We start from the raw sequence: 23,597 nt of genomic DNA, 5'->3' as shown, positions 1-23,597 counted from the left end.
TGGCCTGTCCCCCTTTCCACTTTCTGTAGACTTCCTTCTTCTGGTTGAGTTTTGCCAGGAGCTCCTTCATTGATAGGCGGGTTATTTTTTCCACCAGGCTAATGAGCTAAGCTGACTCCTCCAATAACCCCCTGGGGTCTGGCTTTGCAAGGCACCTCCATGCTAGCTGGGCCCAGCCCAGGCGTTACCACGAGAGTGTGCAACTGAGCATAGGTGGTGTGAACAGCCCCTCCTGGACAGCTTGCCTAAAGATCAGGCTGACTATAAGGCGAAAGCTTGATCCTCGCCTCTTGTCACCATAGAAGGAGGCTCAGGTTCCTACAGGACAGCCTTGCCGGGTGGAACTTCAGCCAGGGTCTTAAACAAATTTGTTAAAAGCTTCTTTCTGGATGCAGTCTGGTGGCAGGCTGTGTAGTGGGGATGTCAGCTACAGTTCCCCTGCATTTTCCTCAGAGGCTCTCCAGCAGCCATTTGCTCCTTTTTGTGCTGCTGGCAGCTGGGGCTCCGCACTGAACCATCACCCTGTGTAGAGTGGGCTACACTTCCTTGGTGTACTTGGGGCTGTGAAGCTTTCTGACCTTGGCCGCGCATTTCTTTCAATCTATTTTATTCTTATCGCATGAAACTGACAGTACACAAAGCTGACCGCAGGCCTTCCACACTGTTGTGTTACCACCAGCAGGCCATAAGTCTGTAGTCATGCTGACATGCTACAGGAGCCTCAGCTCCCAGTCAGACAGTCCAGATCTACAAGCACAGACATTTTAAGCCCATGCAGGCATCGCAGCCTCCAGATACGTTCAACCTGGGGACTCAAGGCTGCCAGCTGAGAAAGCCAGGCTCCCCCATTTGCCTGCTATTCTGTCAACCCTGTGGTGAGTCAGAGCCAAAGCGCTAAACCAGAAGAAAGTAGGTTGGGAGTTCACTGAGTACTTTGAACTGGGAAAGAATTCCTGTGCCTGCAGAAGGGAGATGGTGAGGTCAGGATGGTGGTTATACTGCCAAAGCCACATCCCCTTAGAGCCACATTTCTCCTGGGATTGCCAGGTCTGCCATACTCTGCCCACTGTGCTTGAGCAGGTGAGAAAGAACCTCAGGGACTGCGTAGCTGGGGCATCAGCACCCAACAAAGTTTACTGAGCAGCAGAAGAGGGAAGGGATGGCTGGGAGGCTTATGTTACAGCTGATGTTTGGATACTCTGTAAAGATTAATGGCAATCCCCTGATTCGGATTGCTAGACTTTCTTAGCAATTAGTAGAGTTATTTCCTATCAGTTTTGCTCAGCCACTCCTAAGCAAATTACAGCTATTTTTCTATAGCTCTGTGAAGCTGGATGTTGTACTGTGTGAGCAGTCATTTGACACTGTGGGCTAGGCTCAGTGACATGATGTAAGAGCAAAGCAGTCTTCTGAGAGAGCTCTGCTTCCAGGCAGCAGAAGCAGAAACATAGGTAACCCTGTGGGAGCACAAAAGAGTGACACATCCAGATCTGTCCCATGTGGCATGAAAAACTCAGATTCTGTCCTGATTCCCAGACCCACGTACCCATAACAATGGATGGATCTTGGCAACTGAAGGCCTATCTTGAAAGGTTCACACTGCTGGTGCAGTTTTTAGGGATACTTATGGCTAGACTGACTGAGAAGTGACTGGTCACTATGGTCCACAGTGTGTGTGGATCATTATTAAGCATTTAATTTAGTATCTTATGAGGTTATCTTTTCAGTGGAGTGGGTGGAAAGCCTGGACCAGTACATAATGATCATTATTAAACACTCCTAAGGGAATGTGCCAACGGTATCCTGGGCTGCATTAGGAAGAGCATTGCCAACAGGTCAAGGGAGGTGATCCTCCCCCTCTACTCAGTCCTGGTGAGGCCACATCTGGAGTCCTGTGTCCACTTCTGGGCTCCCCAATACAAGAGAGATGTGGAGCTACTGGAGCGAATCCAGAAGAGGGCTACTAATATTGGAGTTATCCAAAAGCTGTCTGGACATGATCCTGAGCAATGTGCTCTAGGTGACCCTGCTTGAGCAGGGGGGCTGAACCAGATGATCTCCAGAGGTTCCTTTCAACCTCAACCTGTGATTCTGTGATCATTTCCTAATAATACCTATAGCTACTGCAAAATCCACAGCTGGAGAGATATACTTTTTATACACCCCAGGGGAAACTCATTCTTCACTCCTGATACCACTGGGAAAGAAGAGATTTTGTTTAGTCCATTAGTCCATCTCTAAAATCATGTGTTTGAATGCAGCATCCAGCTAGGAAGTGCAAGGGGAACCCAGGAGGTCAGTGTAGCAGTATCTGAAGGGTGTGACCCATGTTGCATATCACTGAATGTCATGCTCTAGGACAGATGGATTAAAGTGGAGATACGTGATTGCTGGCTTTTCTAAAGTGTTGCTTACTGCTGCAGTGCCTAAACAACATGTGGCCCCTCTCTGGGGCAAGGAGTATTACAGCACTTTCAAAAGGGAATGTAAAGCATGGAGGGAGCAAAAGTATCTATGATCTATTGGATCTATTAAAAGATTTAGGCATTACAATGTTTAATTTTTAGGCCACCCAGAGTAGAATCCAGAATTTGTGCTGGGTGCACAGGCTCCCTATAGTGCGTAGTATCAAGCACCTCAGATCAGGATCTAAAACTAAAGCACATTGCATAGAGAGTTGCYCATAGGAAACACTTTTAACCTAACTTTACTTAGAGCTACTTAATAGGAGATAACGGAAATCTTGCCCCTGTCAGGGCTTTCAAGTCAATTCAGGATTCACCATTCCCTCTAAAAAGTAACCTCATGTCTAGAGCTTTTGTTCAGAAAGTGGGAGACCTGGACTCAGCCCTCTGAGTGCCTCAATGGGGGTCTCAGCAGCATACCCTGACAAGCACCGAGGAGTCAAGACCCTTTACCGGAACATGGTGAAGTAGCTCATTGAAAGTTGCAGAACCAACACTGACATCCAGCTCTTTTGAGTCCCAGGCTAAAGCTTTTAGGTGGAAGCATGTTCTCCACGATGTTTCTTTTAGAGTTAAAATGCTGTATGAGGAAGAGAAGGCTGTGGGTAAGCAGGAGGCAGCCTGGTCCTCCATTTCCTAGATATGTGCTTTGGGCACTAGCAATTTTTGTGAACGGTGGACTGAGGTTGTTTCACCTCCAGCCACAAACTGAGCTAGACTAGGGCAGCGAAAAGGTGTTACATGTGCTCAGACACATTCGGAAAAGCAGGCGCTGGATCTTGTACCAAACAGTCTTAGAATGGAGATAGACAACTGCCAGGGAAGCTCAGCTAAGGATACAGTGCTGTTGCATACTCAGACTGTTTCTAGGTCAGAACATAAATTCTGCCTAAGGCTGACAGCCAGAACCACAACATGTACATTAGACTTTCCCCACAGTATTCTTAGAGAGTCAAAGAGTTGAGAGATGTAGGGAGCAGCATGGGAGAAAAAGAAATAAGTTCTTCCTACCAACGGCTGCTTGGCTAGAAGGAAAGATGCCCAGGGCACTGGAGATGGGAAGTGAATTCAAACTGAGTACCTATAAAAGTGTAAGCTAAAGAAGTCTGCAGCCCAGAAGGGAGGGATCGTGAAAGGTAAAATGCAGTGCAGTTTTCCCAGGATCTCCTACAAGATCAGCCAGGTAAGTTTTCATAGATCACCTACTAAAGGAAAGCTGTTTTGGGAATGTTCAGAGTTAGGTTAGTTCCCATTTCTTTCCCTTCATGAAGAAGTTTCTTAACTGATGAAACTGCTGTGAYGACACTAGCAAGAAGGAAAAGCTCAGCACCAGTTTCTGAAATGCAGAAGTCCCTTCTTCTAGAGCTGTCTTTCCTGCAAGATGACTATATCTGCCAATAAACCATGTATCTACTGGTTGACTTGCTTGAGCATTCAAAACAAACTGCACACCTGCCTCCTGCCTTAAAGGCTTACCTTTGTAGAAGGAAGTTCTTGGGTCTTAGCTCTGAGCTTTTTGAATTGAGTCTCAGCAACATCTGCCTGTTCCTCAGCCTCTTCTAGCTYATCCTGTACTTTGCCGAATTTGTAGACTGAGTATTAGCTTGTTCATTCTGAAATGACAAAACAATAGGAATTAAAACCATCCAGCAACATGCTGAGGCACAGAGCCAACATTTGAAATGACAGTCCTAGAAAACTCTGTGTAAGTATTTGCTTCGGTTCGGTGACTCACAGCTTCCTCAGCTTGTCTTCTGTAGGATAGGACTTTCATCTGCGGTTTATCTGCCAGATCTTGTAACTTCATCATATTCTTCCTGTCTTCTTCATTCTGTTGAAAGGGAATGTGCAATTATATGTCTTTGGGAGATAAAACATTAGGATAATCGCTTTCTAATTACATCCACCTGGAAAGTAAGCTCTTTGACATGCCATTCATATTTGCAAATGTTTTTCATAGCCTCTGCAGCTTATGTTCTCCTTCCAGCTCAAGTTCTAACTTTTGGATCTGGAGAATCAATCAACAATTGACTTGGACCCTCACACGGGACAGAGAGCGGATAAGTCATGTACCTTTGAAACTCATGTTCAGTGTTGGTACCCACCCTGGAATCCATCTTCTGGAGTTGCTTCTTGCCTCCTTTCAGGGACAGATGCTCAGCTTCATCCAGACAGAGCTGCAGGTCCTTCACTGTCTGGTCCAAGTTCTTCTTCATCCTCTCCAGGTAGGCCCTGGTGTCCTGCTCCTTCTTCAGCTTTTCTGCCATCAGGGGTTCCTTGGAACAGAAATCACACAAGAAACTGGAAGAATATGAAAGAATAGGGCATGCTGTGAACTGCCTGAGGATTTACTCCTGGTTCCTGCCAAACATTCCTACCATTACATTTCCTGCTTAATTCTTTCCAGTGATGTGATAGTGACAGAAACATGACAGGAAACAGCAGGAAAAAGGATGGGGAACTATCTGTCTTGCTGCACACACAATGCTTAGAAGGACAGAAAATGATGGAAGTTCTATCCCACTGTATGGTAATTACTGTGATCTTCGTGGACACCCAGATGCTGCAGGGTAAAGCAAGAGCCACAGCTCAACTGTGGGAGCAGGGCATGGCACAATGGAAGAGCTTCTCTGCATATCATGCATGGACTTTAATGGAGTCTCTGTGCTGTGCCTGAGCACATGCCGTGTTATTGCCACAATAGCCTGGATTGTTACAAGGAAAGCAAAATAGCTTAAAACAAAAAGCAGTTTAGAAAGAAAATAGTTTAAAACAATCTATATGGTATTTAAGACAAAACTAGGATATGTTTTACTCTCAAATATTTAATTGGTATACAATCAAAGGAAACGTTTTGGTGAAATATTGAGTATCATTATTTACGAATAATGTTAAATTCAACAAATTACTTTGGCAGCAAATTACCTGAAAAGGTCAAAATCTTCCATTTGAAAGACATGCAAACAAATTAATTACATTTGAAATGTTAAATATATAATACATAACATATATGCATACATATATATTTAAAGTATAACAAATGTATACCTTCATTTTTAACATACATATTTAAATATATGTATATGTAACATAAATATATTACATTTTTATGCTCTATTTCTGTTTCACTCAATATCTCAAATGACCTACTTTTTTTTTTAATAAGAAAATGGAGATATTTTCTTTTATTTTAACTCAAACTAATTTTTTTAAACATTAAGACTTTGTTTTGATCCTGGGCATCAGGAAACACTAGCAGGTTGGGTTCCATGATGCACCAGCCCTATTGCCTGTCTGAGCTTCACTGGCCTTGAACAGAATGATTTACAGCAACAATTTTGAATGGAAATTCACAATTCCCATTTGAAAAGTGCTTAAATAAAATCCTGAAAAAATAAGTAATTAAATGCATTAAAAATGTCACTGGCTTCAATACTGCAGGGTTTTTGCTGTTTCACATTTTCATGCAGCATTGGAGAAAGGTTTTTTTTGTTTTAGTCTAACCAACTTTTAGTTTGTTATTATGACAACACCCCCAGTAGCTCATCTATCAGGACAAGTTGCCTTTTGCTCTAGTCCTTCTGCCTGACTGACATCTAGCATCTTCGGCGAGGCCCACAGACTAAGTCTTTGTCCACTCTGTGACAAGAATATTTGGATTAATACTCAGCATCAACACTACTGGGAAATCCATAAGGCTAGAAGAGAAAGATGCAGTAACATTCTCACACCTGTAACCACCTTCTTTGCTTTTTCCTCAGCATTTTTTTCCTTCAGTAGAAATATCTCACTTTGGATTTGTGCCATACCAGTTTCAAGCTTCTTCTTTGTAYTGAGAAGGCTGGTGTTCTGTGAAGGAGAGAAAGAGGAGAGGTTTTGAGTCCCTGATTCTTGGTCTCTTACACCTAGAGTGCACGAATTACTATTGATTCTTACTCTGTGAATCTCTCAACCACACAAATATGTTTGGTGTAGCAAAGCAAAATACCTGAGTATGGAGGAGATGCACACATACAGTTGCACCCATCAGCTCCTGCTCAGCCACTTTCCTTGACTGCTCCATCTGTTCCAAGGCTGCCTGTAGCTCCTCAACTTCAGCCTGCAACAGGTTTGCTCTGTGCTCCACCATGGCCACCTGCTACTTCAGGTCTTCCTCCTTTGTCCTGAGAGCATCATCCAAGTGCAGCTGTGTGTCCTGAATATAAAGAAGATCTGATTTTGTCCTAACTTTTGACAGCTTTGTATTGTGTAGAGCATATTCTTACAAAGTATTGAGATGATTACAGTGACTCAGTCACAGATTTTATCAGTGGCCAACTGTGGACAAACATTGGTCACGTCACTGCATTGTGAACAAGCTAACTGTACTGGAGAAGTAGTTACATAAGGTGTCTTGCCTGCAATTCTCTGATCATCTTCTGAAATTGTATACTKGAACTCTGCTGTTCCTCAATTTTATTTTGCATCTTGCTAAACTCAGTCTTTCCTATAAAGGAATAAGAAGTAGTAAAGGAAATGTTCTTTTGATAAAAAGAATATATGTTCATCTGAAAGCAAATAGTAAATTTATCAATAATTTTTCTGCATAGTTCCTTAATTTTTCATCTAATTGTAGTTTAGCATTCTCCAGATCCATCTTCCTGGACAAGTTTCAAATCTGCCTCAACTTTTCTCTTTGCTCATTCAAGATCCATGCAAACTTTTCTTTCCTGATCTAGACATACTTCAACCTGCAACGTAAACACATGTAAAGATGACTGAGTGGACAATTTAAGAATTTGTCTCTTCTCTTTGTGTTGAACATGCTCACATGTTCCACTTGTTGCTCCAGTTTGATCTTTGCTTTGGTGAGGGTGTTGACTTTGTCCTCCTCCACCTGCAGGTAATCCAGTGCCTGCTGGTGGGCTTCTTTGAGGGTCTTCTTCTCTTTGACTAATTTCACAATAGTCTCATCCTAACCTGTTATTTCTTCATTTAGATTTTTAACTTATTGTAAGGCAGAGTAAGTGGTGGTCACAAATAATTAAGCATTTTATATAGGCTGGTGACCACCCAAAGGCAATAACCACATTGCCAGACCACTGAAAAGACTTAATAAATTGCTCTATACGGTCAAACTATTTAATATCTCTGGTTACATTTCAACCCTTCTGAAGTCACAAAGTAATTCTGAAGTTTCATTTTAATGCATTTTTATATGCTTATAAGCTGTTTTTCCTGAACAATACAGGTGGCCAAATTTAACACCATACTCATACATCTCTTATGTAACACCATATTACTGTTGAAGCTGACTTCCCTTTCCAGCCTATATATAGAAAGAATAACTATTATTAAACATGTGAATAGCAGAAATAAAAAGTACCTTGTTTGCGGTGGCATATTCTCCCTTTTCACCTTTGACCAATGTTAACTCGAGATCTTCAATATCTTTATTCAATTCAGAACAATCACCCTCCAGTTTCCTCTTCCTGGCTGCCAGGTCAGCATTCATCTACTCTTCACCSTCTAATCTTTCCATTACCTCTTTGACTTTTGCTTCCAGCTGGAATTTTGCTTTGATCAGCTGGTCACACCTTTCCTCAGCATCAGCCAGGTTTTCACTTTCCTTTTTAGAGAAATCAGATATGTGTTTCATTGGCATGCATTGGAACTGGCACTTGCAGGAATCGCCTGCTTCTTATGCAATTAGAATATGAACTATCAAAATTTCCACCCAGTCTTTTCCTAAACAGTCAGACAAAATTGCTGTAACCTGAGAAGTCAAAAATGTTTTTAAATTACATACAGTCTGTACTTTCAGCTGCAGGTCATATTTCACTTGCACTAGAGTCACCATTTTTTCTTCTAGTCCTTTCCTCTTGGTTTCTGATTTTGTCAGCTCTTCTTTAATTCTCTCAAACCCTTCCTTCATCATGTCCATTTCTTTCTCTGTTTCTGCACTTTTTAACAGGGGCTTTATCTTGAAATACAACTTCATCTAGCACCAGTGCTTGACATTCATGAATGCATGGATGTTGTACTGGATGCAGAAGATGGACTTCTTGAAATCAAAGTGATCAGTACTGTAAACAAACAAACAAAAAACCTTTGGTCTAGCATTCTTTTGAATTCGTCTCCTGAGATGTTTCCCGCAGAAAGCCTGTGTGAGAGTGATCAGCTGTCCTAAGCAATCATATCTCATCTCTTCCAGGAGGCCTAGCAAACCTGCCTTGAAAAACACCTGTAATCAAAGGATATAGATCGGTCACTGTTGGGTTTACATTTTAATACAACAAATGATTTCTCACTGTGTATAAAAATTAAATGTTTACTTTAGTGTGTCCAAATCTGTATTGAGTATGATCTATCTCAATAGAAGACAGCAACTTTTCACACACCTTCTTGCTATCAATATACTGTCCTYCTGGAACGGCACCAGCATTCAGAAGATGATGTCTGACAATTTAAAGAAAGAAAGCTAAATTGTCAGTGTCATTTTAGGGCATAGGATACTACAGGAACCGTTGTCATATTAAAGATACAGAGGAATGTTGAGTCTAACCCATATCTTCATCCTTAAATAATAAACTAGTAAGAAGTAACTCAGTTCAGTAGGTACCCAGAGCATGTGTTACAGCTCCTGTTGTGAATGAGGCCATTGAAGGTGTGACCACTCTTTGGACCTGAGATGCTCTATTGACCTGTGTCATATTTGCTCTAAGTTTTGCAAGGCATCTCATTGGGTTAGTTGTAAATTCAAAGATTCACAGTTTTTATGAATAGGGGGACTGCTGCGGCTATCTAATGCGACTTCCTCTGTAACRCAGGCATAGAGTCTTCCCAGTGCCTTGTTTATCTAGCCCATGTCCTGCAACTAAGTTAGTACATACTTTTTTTACAAAATCAATTATAATCTTATTTGAAGTCTTCAAACCTTGAGAGTCTCCTGTGTTACCAGACAAGCTTTTCACCCTTCCTGTAAGAAAACTGCACTGTTCTTAAGTGCACTTCACTTCTAGAATGACAATATCCTTTTTCAGGTCCCACCTTTAGGCTTTTGCTTCGCACCTGCCTTCTAGATGACAGGTTCCTCCATATTTAGAAACCTTTACACCTGTAGGTTCTCAACACCACAAACAAGTCACCTTTCAACATACATTGTCACGAGTTAAATAGTTTGATTCAAATCTCTCACTGCATGTGAGTTTGCATTTATCCTGTAGCTCTTTTCTGAACCATTTCCAGCTTCTCACATTCCTCCTGAAGTATGTAAACCAAAATTAGATATAGTATTTAGTAACAGACTTTCTAATCCTACGTAGAAAGATTATTCCACCCCCTACTTCTTTTCAGCATTCCTCTGCTTACACATGCGTGCACAGATCTGCCCGCCCATATCACTGCCTTGGGGACTCTTCTTCCATTAGTTCTCAAAATGAGATGGGCAGAATGGAGTGAGGATGAGGATGGAGCAGCTGAGTGTGTGGCAAAAGGGTTKGGAGCAGATATGGGGCAGGGGTGGGGCAGGCCATGATGGTGGGGAGAAAAGCCTGGAGGAGCTATATGGGAAAGCGGGAGGGACTTTTTCCCCATAATGAAGAGTTCAGATATATGGTATGTGGAGCAGGATATCTGGCCATCTTACACCTAAAAAATTGCTCACCTTTTTATTGAAGATTATCCACAGGAGTTGGCCCATATAAAAACTGGACTTTCCACACCAACAAGAACAGCACGGTGTAAGGCAGAGTAAAACGGCCTCCCACAAGCCCAAAGAGGCCTTGTCTGCATGCAGTTTTTCCTCAGAATTTATCCAGGGAATTTAAAAAGCAAAGCCCTAAACCCCTCTCATATACTGACAGGTCTCAGTGTCACCATAGGCCAGTTTTCCAGTGGTATCAAAAGGAATTTGAATCAATTTACCCTGGCAAGTAGACAAAAAGAAGAGGTCAGTGTGACATCCTTGGGGTAACATGCCAGAATGTTTTTCTCTCTTGAGTCTGAGAAACAGCCTATCCAAATGAGTTTGAATTGCCTTAGATATTCAAAGGTGGGTAAAGAGGAATGGTTTGTTGAAGTTAAAGAAACAAGAATAATAGCATGATAATGAAACAAACCGTGGAGTCAAGGAGTCTGTAGGAAGAGACTCTGTAGCCCACATAGCTGTGAGTATGAAACAGCTGTAAACACATCAGTATCTAACAAACAACTAAAAAATTAGAAGAACATTTATTCCAGCCCAGTGGTTCCCCTTTGCAACTAACAAGCAGGCAAACAGGATTAGAAACACAGGAGGGCAGAGAGAAACCCAGTGGAGCACAACAGCTTACAGACTGTGAGGTGTTGTCATTTCTCACAGTCTTGTCATTCACAAAGGCCTCCAGCGGTGGATTAGCACTGATGATTTGACCTTCAAGTGTACCCTGTGATAACTTTTGAATAATCATTGAAAACACCACAGGATATGTGGTGGAAAAAATTTGCTATATTACAGCTCACCTGATTATGTGTGCCACAAAGTGCTCTTCTTTTCAGATGAATAGCCTGTTACTGTGCTAGCTTCTTAGCTACAGCACCAAGAATCAGCACTCTGTGTAAATGATAAATAATTTGTTTTGCTCATATTCAGAATTTCTCCTATGGTCAGAACTCTCATCTTTAGGCCATGGGGGCAGTCTGGTCTGGGTTAAGAAACTGGAGCTTCTGATTGTTTCTGGACTCCAATCTTCCAGACCTAGTTTCAGTCCAGGGGAAGCTACACCTAGGCAATCAAGTAGCAGTGACAATGGCAGCTCCAGTGGCTTGTATCTGACAGCAGCTCTTCTGAGAGAGTGGCTGAAGCTAATAAAAAAAGGTTTCATATTTTGAGGTCAATGTATGTTGCCAATGCTGTCCACAGCCACAAGTTAATAAGGTCCTGAACTGTCCCTCCATCAAGCCTTCTCTCCTCATACCTTTATCCAGGTTTCCTTCTTCTTGGCCAGGCCTCCACTAGCTGCAATTGTTGCAAAGTATTGGATAACGTGCTTCGTGTTCAGAGTCTTCCTTGCACTGGATTCTCCACTATGGAAAGAAAGCAGAGAGCGAAGAATTACCTGCCAGCTTTTTGTTGGAGACAGAATTCAAAGCAACAGATCTACTTAAGTGATTAGGATAGACTCATTCTCATGCTCTGTCAAAGGGAAAAATAACTGTTGTCAGAGAAGCTATAGGGAAATGTATTCCTTCTCAGGTGACCAGTGAACTAGTGCCCATCAAAGGGAGAGAACCACAGACCCTGCAAGCAGAACTGAAAAGATGCATGGTCTCTCCTTCCTCCTCTCTTTTCCAACCTATACTCCATTTTTCCTTCTCTCTTCCACCTTTTTCTATTTGCACCCTCCTCTTTTTTTCTGTCTTTACTATTCATAATTTTATTACTATTTAATATGGGACAGGACTTAGTTCAACTGAAACCACGTATTTTGGCAAAAAGGTTTCTTCCAGTTCTGTTCTGAATCTACCTGCTGTTGCCTTGAGCTACATGCTGGTCTGTAGAATAGGGACTTCCCAGATAGTGCATCCTATCTAAGTGCAGCTACATTTTGCACTGTTTCCTGTTATTGTGCTTAGCTTAGCACCTATATCAGAAATGCATATAACGTGGAGTACAATAGCACAACATTTCAAAAATAAAGCCTATTTCAACAGACAGGGAAAACAGTCTGGAGCTGGTTTTGCATCACCCAGAGACAAAACTGGCATCTGTAATTCCACAATTCAAGAGTCAGGAGCCAAAGCAGTTAATTTGCAACATAATACAAAAATAGAAAGTGTGATAGCACACAATAAAAGGTGGCAAAGAGGGCAAGTGAGCCCATGGCGGACAGGAACAGCCTTTAGCAGAAGCAATGTTTCTGACACAGTTCTTTGCTGAAGCTCACCATTTAACATGAACTGATAGGTGTTGCCAGAGATGGAGATGATGTGTGGAGGGACCACCTGACACTTTTTGCTTTGGCAGGCCAACACCACCTCTGGGTTGTACACCGGCAGCCACTTGTAGGGGTTGACAGTGACACAGAAGACACCTGAGTAGGTCTGCAGAAAAGAAACAGAACAGAAGAGTCATTAAAGTCCATCTCCCTGGCATTTGGATTTTCTCCTTTGCAATGAAAGGGAGCTTACATAGATCACCCAGGAGCTGTAACGGTCCTTGAGGTTATACAGGACAGCAGGCTCATGCAGGCAGGTCAGCATAGTCACATCCTCAATTCTGTCAAACCTAGGGGGGTTCATGACGTACATATCATCAGATCTGACAGCAGTCATCTATAATTCAGAAGGAAAAGGGTTAAAATTGATTCAGCAACACTAGATGCCCTTCTGTGTACACACAGACACAGAGAAGTTATAAGGTTTCTCTAATTCAGATTTTTTGTTTGGTTTAACTATGCAGAACAAGASAGGGTGATTGCAGCAGACACTGTTGCCAGCTGGGAACTCTACAATGCTGGCCAGTTTACAGGATAAAAATTTACTGTCCTGAAATCACTGCATCAGTGCGGCCAGAATTTGTGCTGGACCAGATCCTTCTACAAACGCTGCTTTCTACCTGCTGCCTATGAACTTCAGGCCACTGCTCCTCATGGCTGTAACAAACAGGTAGGACTGAAACTGGTGCTGGTCTGTCTGCCTGTCAGCCACCAAGATACGTGCTGCACAATGCCACAGAAACAGGACACAATAACTGCACAAGATTCATCAGCAGCAAATCCTAGGCTGGAACAGATTTGCTCCACTCCTAGTTGTTGCCATTCCCAATTAAACAAAGGCTCTATCCCTACCAAATAGCACCGCCTTCTGGACTCATGTTAGGGATGACCCTCCTGTTATGCAGCAAGAGCCTGTGGATATGTGCGTGTGGAAGGTGGGTGTGCAGAAAAACAGATGTACACAGATGGCAGCAGCCTATCTTGCCACACTGAGCCAGGAAGGAATTTGCAAATCCTGTTGTCATTTCTCCAGCCAGCTTTTCACACCACTCTTAACTGTATAGCCTGTAATTGTTGCTTCAGTCATCTGGTCCAAGTTGAGAAGCCTAACCCGAGGAGGAAATAGTGTTACTGGAATCCTATTTTATTCTGAAAAAAATTAATACAGGTTCCAAACTCAGGTCCTGACTGGTGGAATGATTCAATCAAGAATTAGGGATGCAGTTTTCAAAAGCAGCTTCATGATATGTGTCCCTAAATACCTTTTTAAAGGATTCAAACACTTGAGTAATTAGGATTCATTGAAAGTCTCCATATAGAATAGGGATTGTATATTAACTACTACTCACAAAAAAGATCTAGGAGCGACTGTAGATGTCAGTTCAGTGCTCAGTGGAGGGTAGGAAGCACTGGAATATTATGAATTATTAGGAAAGAAAAGGAGAAAAGAAGAAAGAGCCTCACACAGGACGTACCAATCCATGGTTCACACACATCATTACTGATCATACCTCTTAGAAAGGATATAGTTGTACAAGAAATGATCCAGAAAAGAGAAATAAAGATGGCCACAGGTATGAAACAGCTTTTCTATAAGCAGAGCATAAATTGATTTGGATTTGGGGATGAAAAATAATGGAGTGAAAAGGAGAGATGCTAGAAGTCTACAAAATCATGAATGGTAGAGACAACCATTCCCACAACACAGAAGAATTATACATTATTTCTCCTAAAGCACAAATAAACTGAAATTATCAGGCTGTGCACTGCAGAGAAAAGGAAGCGCTTCAGACATACTCCAGTTTTAAACCATRTAACACTTTCCCACAGGACACTGCAGAGGCAAAAATCTCAAATAGCTTCAGAAATGGCGTAGCAGAAAGGGACAGCTCAATAGATGAGGCGGATTCTCTTACTTTGGCATGAAGCTATATTTAATATAAGAATGCTTAGGGCTGGCTGAGGCCTGTCAGGAGAGCCATCACTGTTGCTGTGAGCCCATACGGTGCAGAGATGAAGGTGCTGCCGGCAGCTCTGAAGTGCTGAGGGTGACTCCAGATGAGCTTCAACTCAGCTCAGTTTGCTTTGGAACTGCAGGGTGCGTGGGGCAGTGCAGACAGTCAAAAATGAGCAATTCTTGCGGCTTCCCATACTTTCTAACATGGGTGGCTCTGATCACCTCCAGCAGGACAAGCTGCCAGGAAACAGGAGACCTGAAGTCAAAAACTTTCTTACCTTGAGGATTTTCAACTCGTATCTCCCACCTTCCCCAAAGAACTTGGGATGCAGTGTGCCAAAGATGTTAAGAGTCGGTGCCAGAAGCAGAGCTGGAGAAGGAAGCCCGACTGTAGCACAGAGGTTACAGTACTTTACAGTACTTGGCTGATGATCATGCTCCCAGTATAACCTCTGGGTTTTGTTTCTGTTGCTGTAGAGACCTATTTCCTACCACACTCCTATGGCTGGAGGATATCTAAGTCACTTCTGATTAGAGGGAGCCTAAACCTCAGGAATCTTGCAGGCTGAGTCTCTTAACCACAAAACCATTATGTAAGACAGGTCACACAAGTGCCACCTCTGCCTCTCCTAGAAGTACTGAATCACAGGGTCTGGTTTCCGTGATAAACACAGAGCTGCTGCAAGGTGTGGGGCAAGCTCCAGGGAGGTCTCCATAGACTGTCAGTACTCTGTTTACCAGGAGGATCCTGCTAGACCTCAGGAAAATGTGAAGCTGCAGGTAAACATGGATCACAGAGCTGCCCTTGCTGAGTATGCAAACTTCTAATAATATTCTATTACCAATCAATTCAAACTAAGAAATAAAAAGAAAATACACCCCCACAATCACTCTAAAATTGAGACCATTTTTGCATAAACCTTGGTACAACTGAAAAACAGATGACACAGTCTGGACTCTCTACTCTGCACGTTGTCCCTGTTGGCAGATTAATACCTGAAGATCTCACACTGTATCACACGCTACATTCACTCTTTCATCTACTGGAAAGTGATTCCTGCAAAACTTAAAAAGGAATAAAGCAATTGTACAAAGCAGYCTTTTATTTTCAAATGCAGCACTGCATAAAATTTATCTGACTGGCAGTCCTATGCATGGAAACAGACCCCCTTCATTCCCACCACTTCATTATTCAGCATAGCACAAGTCAGGCTGAGAGTATGCACCAAACAATTTAGACCAGAAGAAAAATATATTCGCAACCCAGTACCCTTTTCCTTTACAACTAAGGTTAATAATGTTCACAAAAGATAAGGGGAAAATTTTCAAGAAGAAACATTTCACTTCTGTACTCAAATGAGAAAGATCAAGCAGATTACAGGGCTGGTCCCATGTGTGCAAGCTGCTAATGCTTTCAGTGCTCTTCATCTTCTGAACCTAAATAAAGAAGTACTCTTAAGGCTTTCTGCTTACAGTATTGGAAGTGCCTCTGCCAGTAGGCAAAAAAGTGCAGAGATAAAAATGACGGCAGGAGTCCTCTGAGGATGCCATGGCTCACATGGTTTTTCATCAAGTACTCAGCTTCCTACAGTGACCATCCTTCGCTGATGTCTGGCCAACAGATACACAGTAATTCTACCAGTGATAGAGAGGTTCCTTCCAAATGAAAAGTGTTTTCCATTTTTTGCTCCCGACAATGTTTCACAGAAGTCCCAAGCTTCATCTCATGGCTGAAATCTTGCTGCAAATAATATCCGTTGGGAAGGCTCTTTACTGATTTTTAATAATGGTAACTCCACTGAATACAATGCACAATTACAGCCAAGCCTACAGCGGATGTTTGCATCAATCTTTGAAAATCCTCTGGTTTAGGATCTGTATTTTCTCATGTGTGCAGCAATAGAAGCAGAAATCTCAGAGCTCCTCTTATTCTGGCCATAATAATCCACAAAGTCACCATCTGGCCCAAGGAGATACATTATTATTGTGTGATCCACCTGCAAGAGAGCATATAGCTGCTTGGTAAAACAGATCCCGCATATCTCTCAAAGTCAGCAGCAACAGTGCCCCATTTAGCCTTTAGTTCAAATGCCTGACAAGACTTTTCACCAGCAGGCTAAAGCCAGATCGGGAACAACTTAGCATCACCTCAGAGACCTTTTGTTGTTTTACCCAACAAAGAAATTGAGAAAACTAGTTGTATATTCAGGATGCGTGAAAGAATACTGAGAGCAGAAAGGTCTTCCCTGAGCTGCAGGCACCCTCCCCTCGGCACAGATGGGGCTGAGGACAATGCGAGGGAGGTACAAGCTAAGGCACTTTCCCTCTCACTTTTCCCAGTTTTCCTCTACCTCTCCTTGTACTCCATAACCCTCAAGGCATTCAAGCTTCTGCTGTTAGTATGATGCAAATCCTATATAAATTAAGGTATTTCATTAAACCAAGTATCCTGTCAGAGCAAACAAAGGACTAAGAACATCACTGGGTGAGGGAAGCTGTGGATACAGGATTCAGAGAAGAGGGAAATGCAGTGTCCTGGGAAGGGGCTCCCTCTACTGTCTACTTATGTTGGCATTTACAGAAATCATAGTGGAGTCAGAGGGGAGATAATGCGAAAGAATTTGAAATAATCTAAATAAATTTTCCAAGTAACAATATTTTGAATGTTTGAGATATTTCTATCTGATTTATATGAAACTAATTCCACTGTAAGTTTTTTTTTTTTTTTTTTTTAAACATGACTGCGGGTATGGTCTGCACCTAACTATGATGGCATTTCTTAAGAGCAAAGACAATATACTGAAAATTGAAGCCATGAATCTGCAAGTGCTCAAGTGAGTACATAATCTTAACCACTGGAGAAAAAGAAGCTGTTTGTGAAAGTAAGTCCGCATTTGAATTTAAGAAAGCACATAAGCATTTGCATCGTTAGAAGCTAAAAATGTGTTAATGGCATTTCTGTAGTCAAAGGAATCTTTGTTTCTTAAAATTTTTATTGAAGTAGGTTTAAGTCAAATATTTTACTCTAGATTTTTAAATGTTCAAGATATGATCACAAAATCAACTACCAGGAGCTACAATTTTTAAAAGAATTTGAATCATAATTCAGATCCTATTGTCTTTCAACTGGAAACTATGGCAAAAAATGAAGTAGCCTGCTCAGAGTATCTTAACTCCCTTGTCTGTGGAAGATTACAGTCCTCATTATTAAATAGGAACTAATAATATATGAATAATAGTTTAAAATCCAAAAAGATGTTTAGGAATGATATAATACTCAATGCTCTTTTCAAGCCAAAACAAGCAGAGAAGTCTAACTGGCTATACTGGACCTCTTCCCCATCTCCCAGCTGCCTGCAGAGAAAACAGAATTTGCTCCTGCACGAACATCAGTCTTAATCATTGCCTGGCATGACAGGTCCATGCAAAACAGTGCGGGGGGAAAAGAGCCTCATGGCAGTAAATGAGCATGACAGTAGTAGTAGTTACCTGGATACATCTCAGGTCAGCACACAAACCAGCCTCAAGCTTTCCCTCCCAGATCTGCTATTGCTGTTATCCTCTTTCCAATTTGTTACAGAGGGACCTAAGTGTCCTCTGGCCTACCTGCCCTAAACACATAGAGCTCATTAGCTATCAAAACCAAGAGCCAATGACAAATCCTGAAGAGATTCAGATATATTCTTCTTCCGCAGTACTACATCAGAAACTCCCAGGCTGCTCTCCTGCCTCAAATCCACCGGCCTTCCTTCCCCATTGCCCTCTACTCCTCTTCCCCTCTCACACACTCAGAAGGCTCCCTGGTGTTTAGAACAATCTCAGCAAAATCCAGCTCCCTTCTCCCTGTTATCCTGAATCCATCTTCCTGTTTCATCCTGTCTATAGTAACAATCTGCTGTTCTTTTCCAACAGTTTGTTTTCACTATCTGGCTTCCCTTGAAGCTGCTATCATCCATATAATTATTTTCCTTGGCCAAATCTCTGCACTTTTCTTTCATGGTCATGCTAAAATCCATGGGCAGTTTGCTGCCATAGTTTACCTCATGAATGGCAATCCTCCTTCAGCTTTTCTGGCCTCTTTTCATCATTTCTCTTCAACTTTAATGTACTCATTTAGTGTCAGATTCTATGGATTTTTTCCCTTATTCTGAGCAGGCATCCTTTGCCAATCCTGTTCCTTTGACCTATTCTTGCATCTCCACCAGCTCCCTTTTGCAAGTCTGGTTTTAAGAAATATCTTTAGATTGATGCTAGATTGATTTAAATTGGTGTCGGATTTCTCCAGCAAGCTCCTCCTCTCCACTCAAATGTAATACAATATCCCAGACACAGACTATTGTAGCTATTGAGTTGCCAATATAAGCAAAAACAAGTTCTTGATCTCCCACCTAACACCTCTTTCAGTAACTCAGAGTCGTACACAGTGCTAGTGTGATTCTGTCTTCTCTTTATTGAGGTCATGTGTTATTCTTGCTGTTTCTTTCTATGCATCAATTTTTTGTTCTACCAATCTCTTTGTCCACGTGGATTATTTGTTACAGTCAGGTTGTTATAACAACCAAGGTGAGAACAGACAATACTGTATCAGATCAAAAAATGATCTGCTCCATCATCCCGTCTTAATTAGCGGTCACCCATGGCTGCTTTAAAGAACAGTATAAAACCAGGACAAAAATATGCTACTTTCCTCTATTCTCTCCCAGTTTACACCATTTTTTGGCTCACTGGCTTCCTGAGCTAGGCATGGTTTCTACATATTTCATAATCCTCAACAGATTGTTCTTCCAAAGAATAATCAAGTCTCTGTGGACTCATGTAAACTCTACCATCCACAAAATCTGTAGCAATGATTCCACTTGTCACCCACCCATTACATCAAGAAACATCTCATTTTTTTGAACCCGTTTTCAGTTTTCTCTGATGTCCTTTAGTTCTTGTAACAAAGGAAAAAAAAAAAAAAGATCATAAAACATGTATCCACACTTCTCATATCACTTACACTTGCCTCATTCTTCCAGTCCATTCACAATGTGGCAGGTCAGGAAGGCTTTGACAGTAGCTCTAAGCCGTACAATCAGTCCCATTCACTTCCAAAGAATGAGATTTTGACTACTCAGTTTAGCCTTAGTTTCCCCCTTCACACTAGTACTCTGTACCTATTTTATTCCCACTTGCTTTAGCATTAACATGCTCTCTCTTCCAGGAACATTTTACACTGGAGGAAAACCTCCACAGTACCTGTAGGCAAACCTTGCATCATCCAAGTCTTTGCCAGGAAAACCCTGTTTCCTGGTCTCAGTTTGGCAGGGGATGATTTGTTACTCGCTTGCTTTCATTTCTTTCTTTTCCTATTACCTTAATTCCCCAGTTCTATTTTCACTTTGGAGAACATGGGAAAATAGCCAGATAAAAACATTACAACATTATATTAAAAAAAAAAAGTCAATTTATCCCCAGGCTTATTAGCTTGTATGCTATTCTGTATCGTCCTTGGACTGTGCTTTTTTCTTTTGGACCATTTTTAAATTAGCTTGTGAGCTCATAAAAGGGCACAGAACAATGTTCTGACTGAGATCTCCGAGACAAAACTTAACATGTAGATGTAACAGCACTCTGTCATGTAGGACTTCAGCACAGATTATAACATCTGTCTTCCAATTTAAAATCTATATCCTGCTTTATCCACAGTCTACTGTTAGGCAAAGGCCCTACTTTTACTCACTATGTAATCACTGTCTTCATCTTTGGGACCTTCGCTGTAATATACACGGTAAGCTCTGGCCACTTGCTCAATCTGTTCTTTGGTACCAGTCAATCCAATCAGCTTAGGAGAAAATTCTATATGGAAAGAAGACATTCAGACATTTTAGCGAAAAGAATCCTATCAAGATCCTCCTTTTCAATGCTCTATATTACATGTCATAAGACATCAAAGAAGAAAAAACTAATACCTTTAACATATCTGGCAATAGCTTCTTCATTGTCCCTCTCAGGATCAATGGTGATGAAGAGTGGGGTCAGATTTGGCAAAGATGGAATTCCATCTGTGACGAGAAAGATCAACAAATGTTATTTTCCTCAGCAAACTAAAAAATGTCTCTCAGCTCCCTCCAAATAAGGTTACAATTGAGCTACTGTAACATGAATCCACATAAATCCTAAGCGTCACAAAAAGACTATTTTGTGCAGGTTAATTTATATAATGCAAGTTCTGAAGGAAGTCAGGGCCATGAAATCCAACACTCTGCGCTACGTGCAGCTACACTTCTCATTCTCTCACTTGGACACACTGCCATACTCATGAGAGGTGACAAACTGGCTCTGATGCAGGAAATGCCAGGGCACAATCCAGGGATCAAGGCATGATGGTCAGTACAATGAAAATGTGCCGGTGATGGTGGAATGGGCAGATATGTGAAGACACAGCTCAGGATCTTTTCCTCATGTTCCAGTCATATCCTCCACAACCCTGCCTCCTGCACTGTATTTTCTGTATTTTAGTTCATCCTTCCACCTGCTTGGCTACTATTATTCCTGTTTTGTAACTCTTCAGAAGCTGCAGCCTGAGAAAACCATTTGTACCAAAATACAGTGATTCTCAGAAGTCAAAAGGAGTATTAAGAGTCAAGAGTATTCCTGAAAACATGAGGAAATGCCCAACAGAGGCCAAGAGGAAACTTCAGTCTCATGCAGAGGTCCAAAGTAAACATGAAAAGCTAGAGAAGTCTGTCAGGAGAAAGAATTATCAGGATTGACAATACATTACTGTGTTAAGTCCAATTAAATTCAGTGTTGTTGCTCCACAGCCTTTACCTTCTATTAAATCAACATTGGGCAGACTGCATTTTCCCAGGAAAGGCAAATATTTTTGCATATAAACATGCACTCAGTGAATGAATGCAAGGGAGAGAGAACAAGCAAGAGAGACGACACCTCTTGGCAAAAATATTTATTCTGTGATGGCACTGTTSTCTCTTCCACTGTAAGCTGCCACCATCACATTCTGTTAATGAGAAGTCCCCAGTTCCAGAAAGCTCAGTCTCATCATGCTTTAAATATCAGATCTCAGTGACATTCCACCAAATTGGAGACAGGTTAATGCATGTATCATCTATTAGTTTATTCACAGAATTGCTGAGGTTGGAAGGGACCTCTGGAGATCATCAAGTCCAACCCCCCAGCTCAAGTAGGTTGCCTAGGACTGTGCCCAGATGGCTTTTGAGTATTTCCAAGGACGGAGACTCCACAACCTCTCTGGGCAACCTGTTCCAGTACTCAGTCACCTTCACAGTGAAAAATTTTTTTCTTATACTCAGATGGAACATCGTGTGTTTGTGCCCATTGCCTCTTGTCCTGTCACTGGGCACCACTGAAAAGAGTCTGGTTCCATCTTCTTTATATTTTCCCTTCAGATATTTTTACATGTTGATAAGATCCCCCCAAGCCCTCTTGTCTAGGCTAAACAATCCCAGCTCTCTCAGCCTTTCCTCATATGACAGGTTCTGATTCRGATACTGAAGAGTAATTAACAGTATTTTTTTCACAAGATCATCACTTACCATCATACCTAACATTTTACAATAAACTTTGACCTCTTCTAAAAATAATTTCTATACCAAACGAATTCACATACCAATTTCTTCTACCACTTCAATCATTTTCTCCAGTTCATCAGGACAGATATCAGGGCAATGCGTGAAGCCAAAGTAGATCAGCACCCACTGGCCAATGTAGTCCTTGTTGGTCTTGGGCTGTCCCTCATGACTGACAAGTGAGAAGGGCCCTCCCAGTAGTGGTTTCCCAATGCCTCGGTTCCGTTCTTTCTCCAGCTCTATAGGAAACAAAAGGAGATCATAAACTTCCACGACACATAGTCACCCCTTCCCATTCAAGTTTCAGAATCATTTAAAGTCTGAGAGTAAGGTGACCTTGCAGAATCACAGTCCAACACCTCAAATGTCAAAATCTACCAACGGCCACTGTAAAGCAAGCCCAACATGAACAAGACTTCAAAGCAGAGCATTTGATTTTGAGCAAATTCCTATATCAAATACATCACTAAATTCCTTTGAAACATAATAGTCTCTTTTATTGTTATCCAAACACATATTTCCAATTTTTGTTTTTCAGAGACAGACAAGTACACAGTCTGGCTTGATATTAAACAGAAAAATCACCATCCTTTATAAATTCAACATATGCTAGCAACTATGCTATCTCTGAGTTTCAGTATTAAAAACATGAAAATAAAAACAGTAAGCAATCACTGGAGAATAGGTAAATGCATACAGAAGTTACATATATAGAAATCAATGTACTCAGAAAATCCTACCTGCATATCTGTGTCCCATGATAAGAAACACATTTCTCCTTTCCAGCTTTTGCATTGATTCATGCCACGTTTACTCACAGCAGCAAGTATAAGTAAACGTAACCATTTCAACAGCAAAAGCATATTTATGAATTTTATAATACCTTATCTTCAAATTTCCTATGGTATAAAAGCACTTATACACACACAGTCACACAACAGCACAGTATAAATCGTGATCCAAATTACTTCAGAGTTAACTACAGCAAGACAACCAAACTGAATGTTTTTAATAAAAAATATGACATTCTACTTCGTTTTTCTGCCTAGCCAAACAGGAAGTGGTTTGAAAAAAAAGACACTCCGATCCCAGGCTTGGGGACAGGGCAATGCAAGGAAGAGCACGACACCATCACCTACGCGAGACCGCTCAGCGCGACTAAGGCGGCCGGCGGAACGGGGAAGCCACCAGACTGCGAACAAACACTCACTTTCCTCCTTCATTTTCTTCATTTTCTTCATAGCCACCAGCAGTCCTCCGCACAGCACAAAGGTTGCGATCAGCGACCGCCAAGACACCAGCTACTGAAAACGAAGCGCGTTAATGCCTCGATGAGGCCGCTCGGACGGAGGCGCCGCCCGGGCAGCCAGCGCCGGCCCGGGAGCAGCGGGAGGGCGGCGGGGGCCACCCGAGCCCAGCTGCTGGTCCCCAGGGGCTTCGGGCCGCAGCCTGCGCCGCAGGGCCAGGAAAAGCGCCGGCCCCGACGGGAGCGACGGCCGCGGCAGGCGATACCGACGGCGCGCGGGCGGTTACGGGGCAGCGACGTGAGGGCGCGCAGGGGGCCGCGGGGAGCCGCCACGCGAGGCCGCCGCTGCCGAGCTCCGGACGGGGACGCGCGGGGAAAAGC

General features: G+C 42.1%; 2 protein-coding genes across 2 annotated transcripts in view; both read right to left on the bottom strand.

Annotated features, from left to right (window-relative positions):
- Positions 1-11,485, bottom strand: part of LOC112970856 (myosin heavy chain, skeletal muscle, adult-like) — a 45,044-nt gene extending 33,559 nt beyond the window's left edge. The window contains exons 1-9 of the mRNA XM_026075700.1: positions 11,402-11,485; positions 10,947-11,288; positions 10,111-10,371; positions 7,831-8,530; positions 6,454-6,660; positions 6,197-6,314; positions 4,571-4,741; positions 4,201-4,296; positions 3,942-4,078 (exon numbers count right to left, since the gene is read on the bottom strand). The gene's annotated coding sequence lies outside the window, so the exon portion shown is untranslated. The remainder of the gene's footprint in view (positions 1-3,941; positions 4,079-4,200; positions 4,297-4,570; positions 4,742-6,196; positions 6,315-6,453; positions 6,661-7,830; positions 8,531-10,110; positions 10,372-10,946; positions 11,289-11,401) is intronic.
- Positions 11,486-15,463: 3,978 nt separating this feature from the next.
- On the bottom strand, positions 15,464-23,296 carry LOC112970857 (protein SCO1 homolog, mitochondrial). The gene is made up of 5 exons (XM_026075702.1): positions 23,181-23,296; positions 22,012-22,209; positions 20,330-20,422; positions 20,101-20,216; positions 15,464-16,375 (listed from the first exon to the last, which is right to left on the bottom strand). Exons 1-5 carry the CDS (start codon positions 23,209-23,211, stop codon positions 16,247-16,249), a joined length of 567 nt encoding a protein of 188 aa, XP_025931487.1. The 5' UTR covers positions 23,212-23,296; the 3' UTR covers positions 15,464-16,246.
- Between the last annotated feature and the right edge of the window lie 301 nt (positions 23,297-23,597).

This window comes from Apteryx rowi, unplaced genomic scaffold (genome assembly GCF_003343035.1).
Source record: "Apteryx rowi isolate R43461 unplaced genomic scaffold, aptRow1 scaffold_41, whole genome shotgun sequence".
Classification (NCBI taxonomy): domain Eukaryota; kingdom Metazoa; phylum Chordata; class Aves; order Apterygiformes; family Apterygidae; genus Apteryx; species Apteryx rowi.
This window is presented reverse-complemented; position numbering and strand designations above follow the sequence as displayed.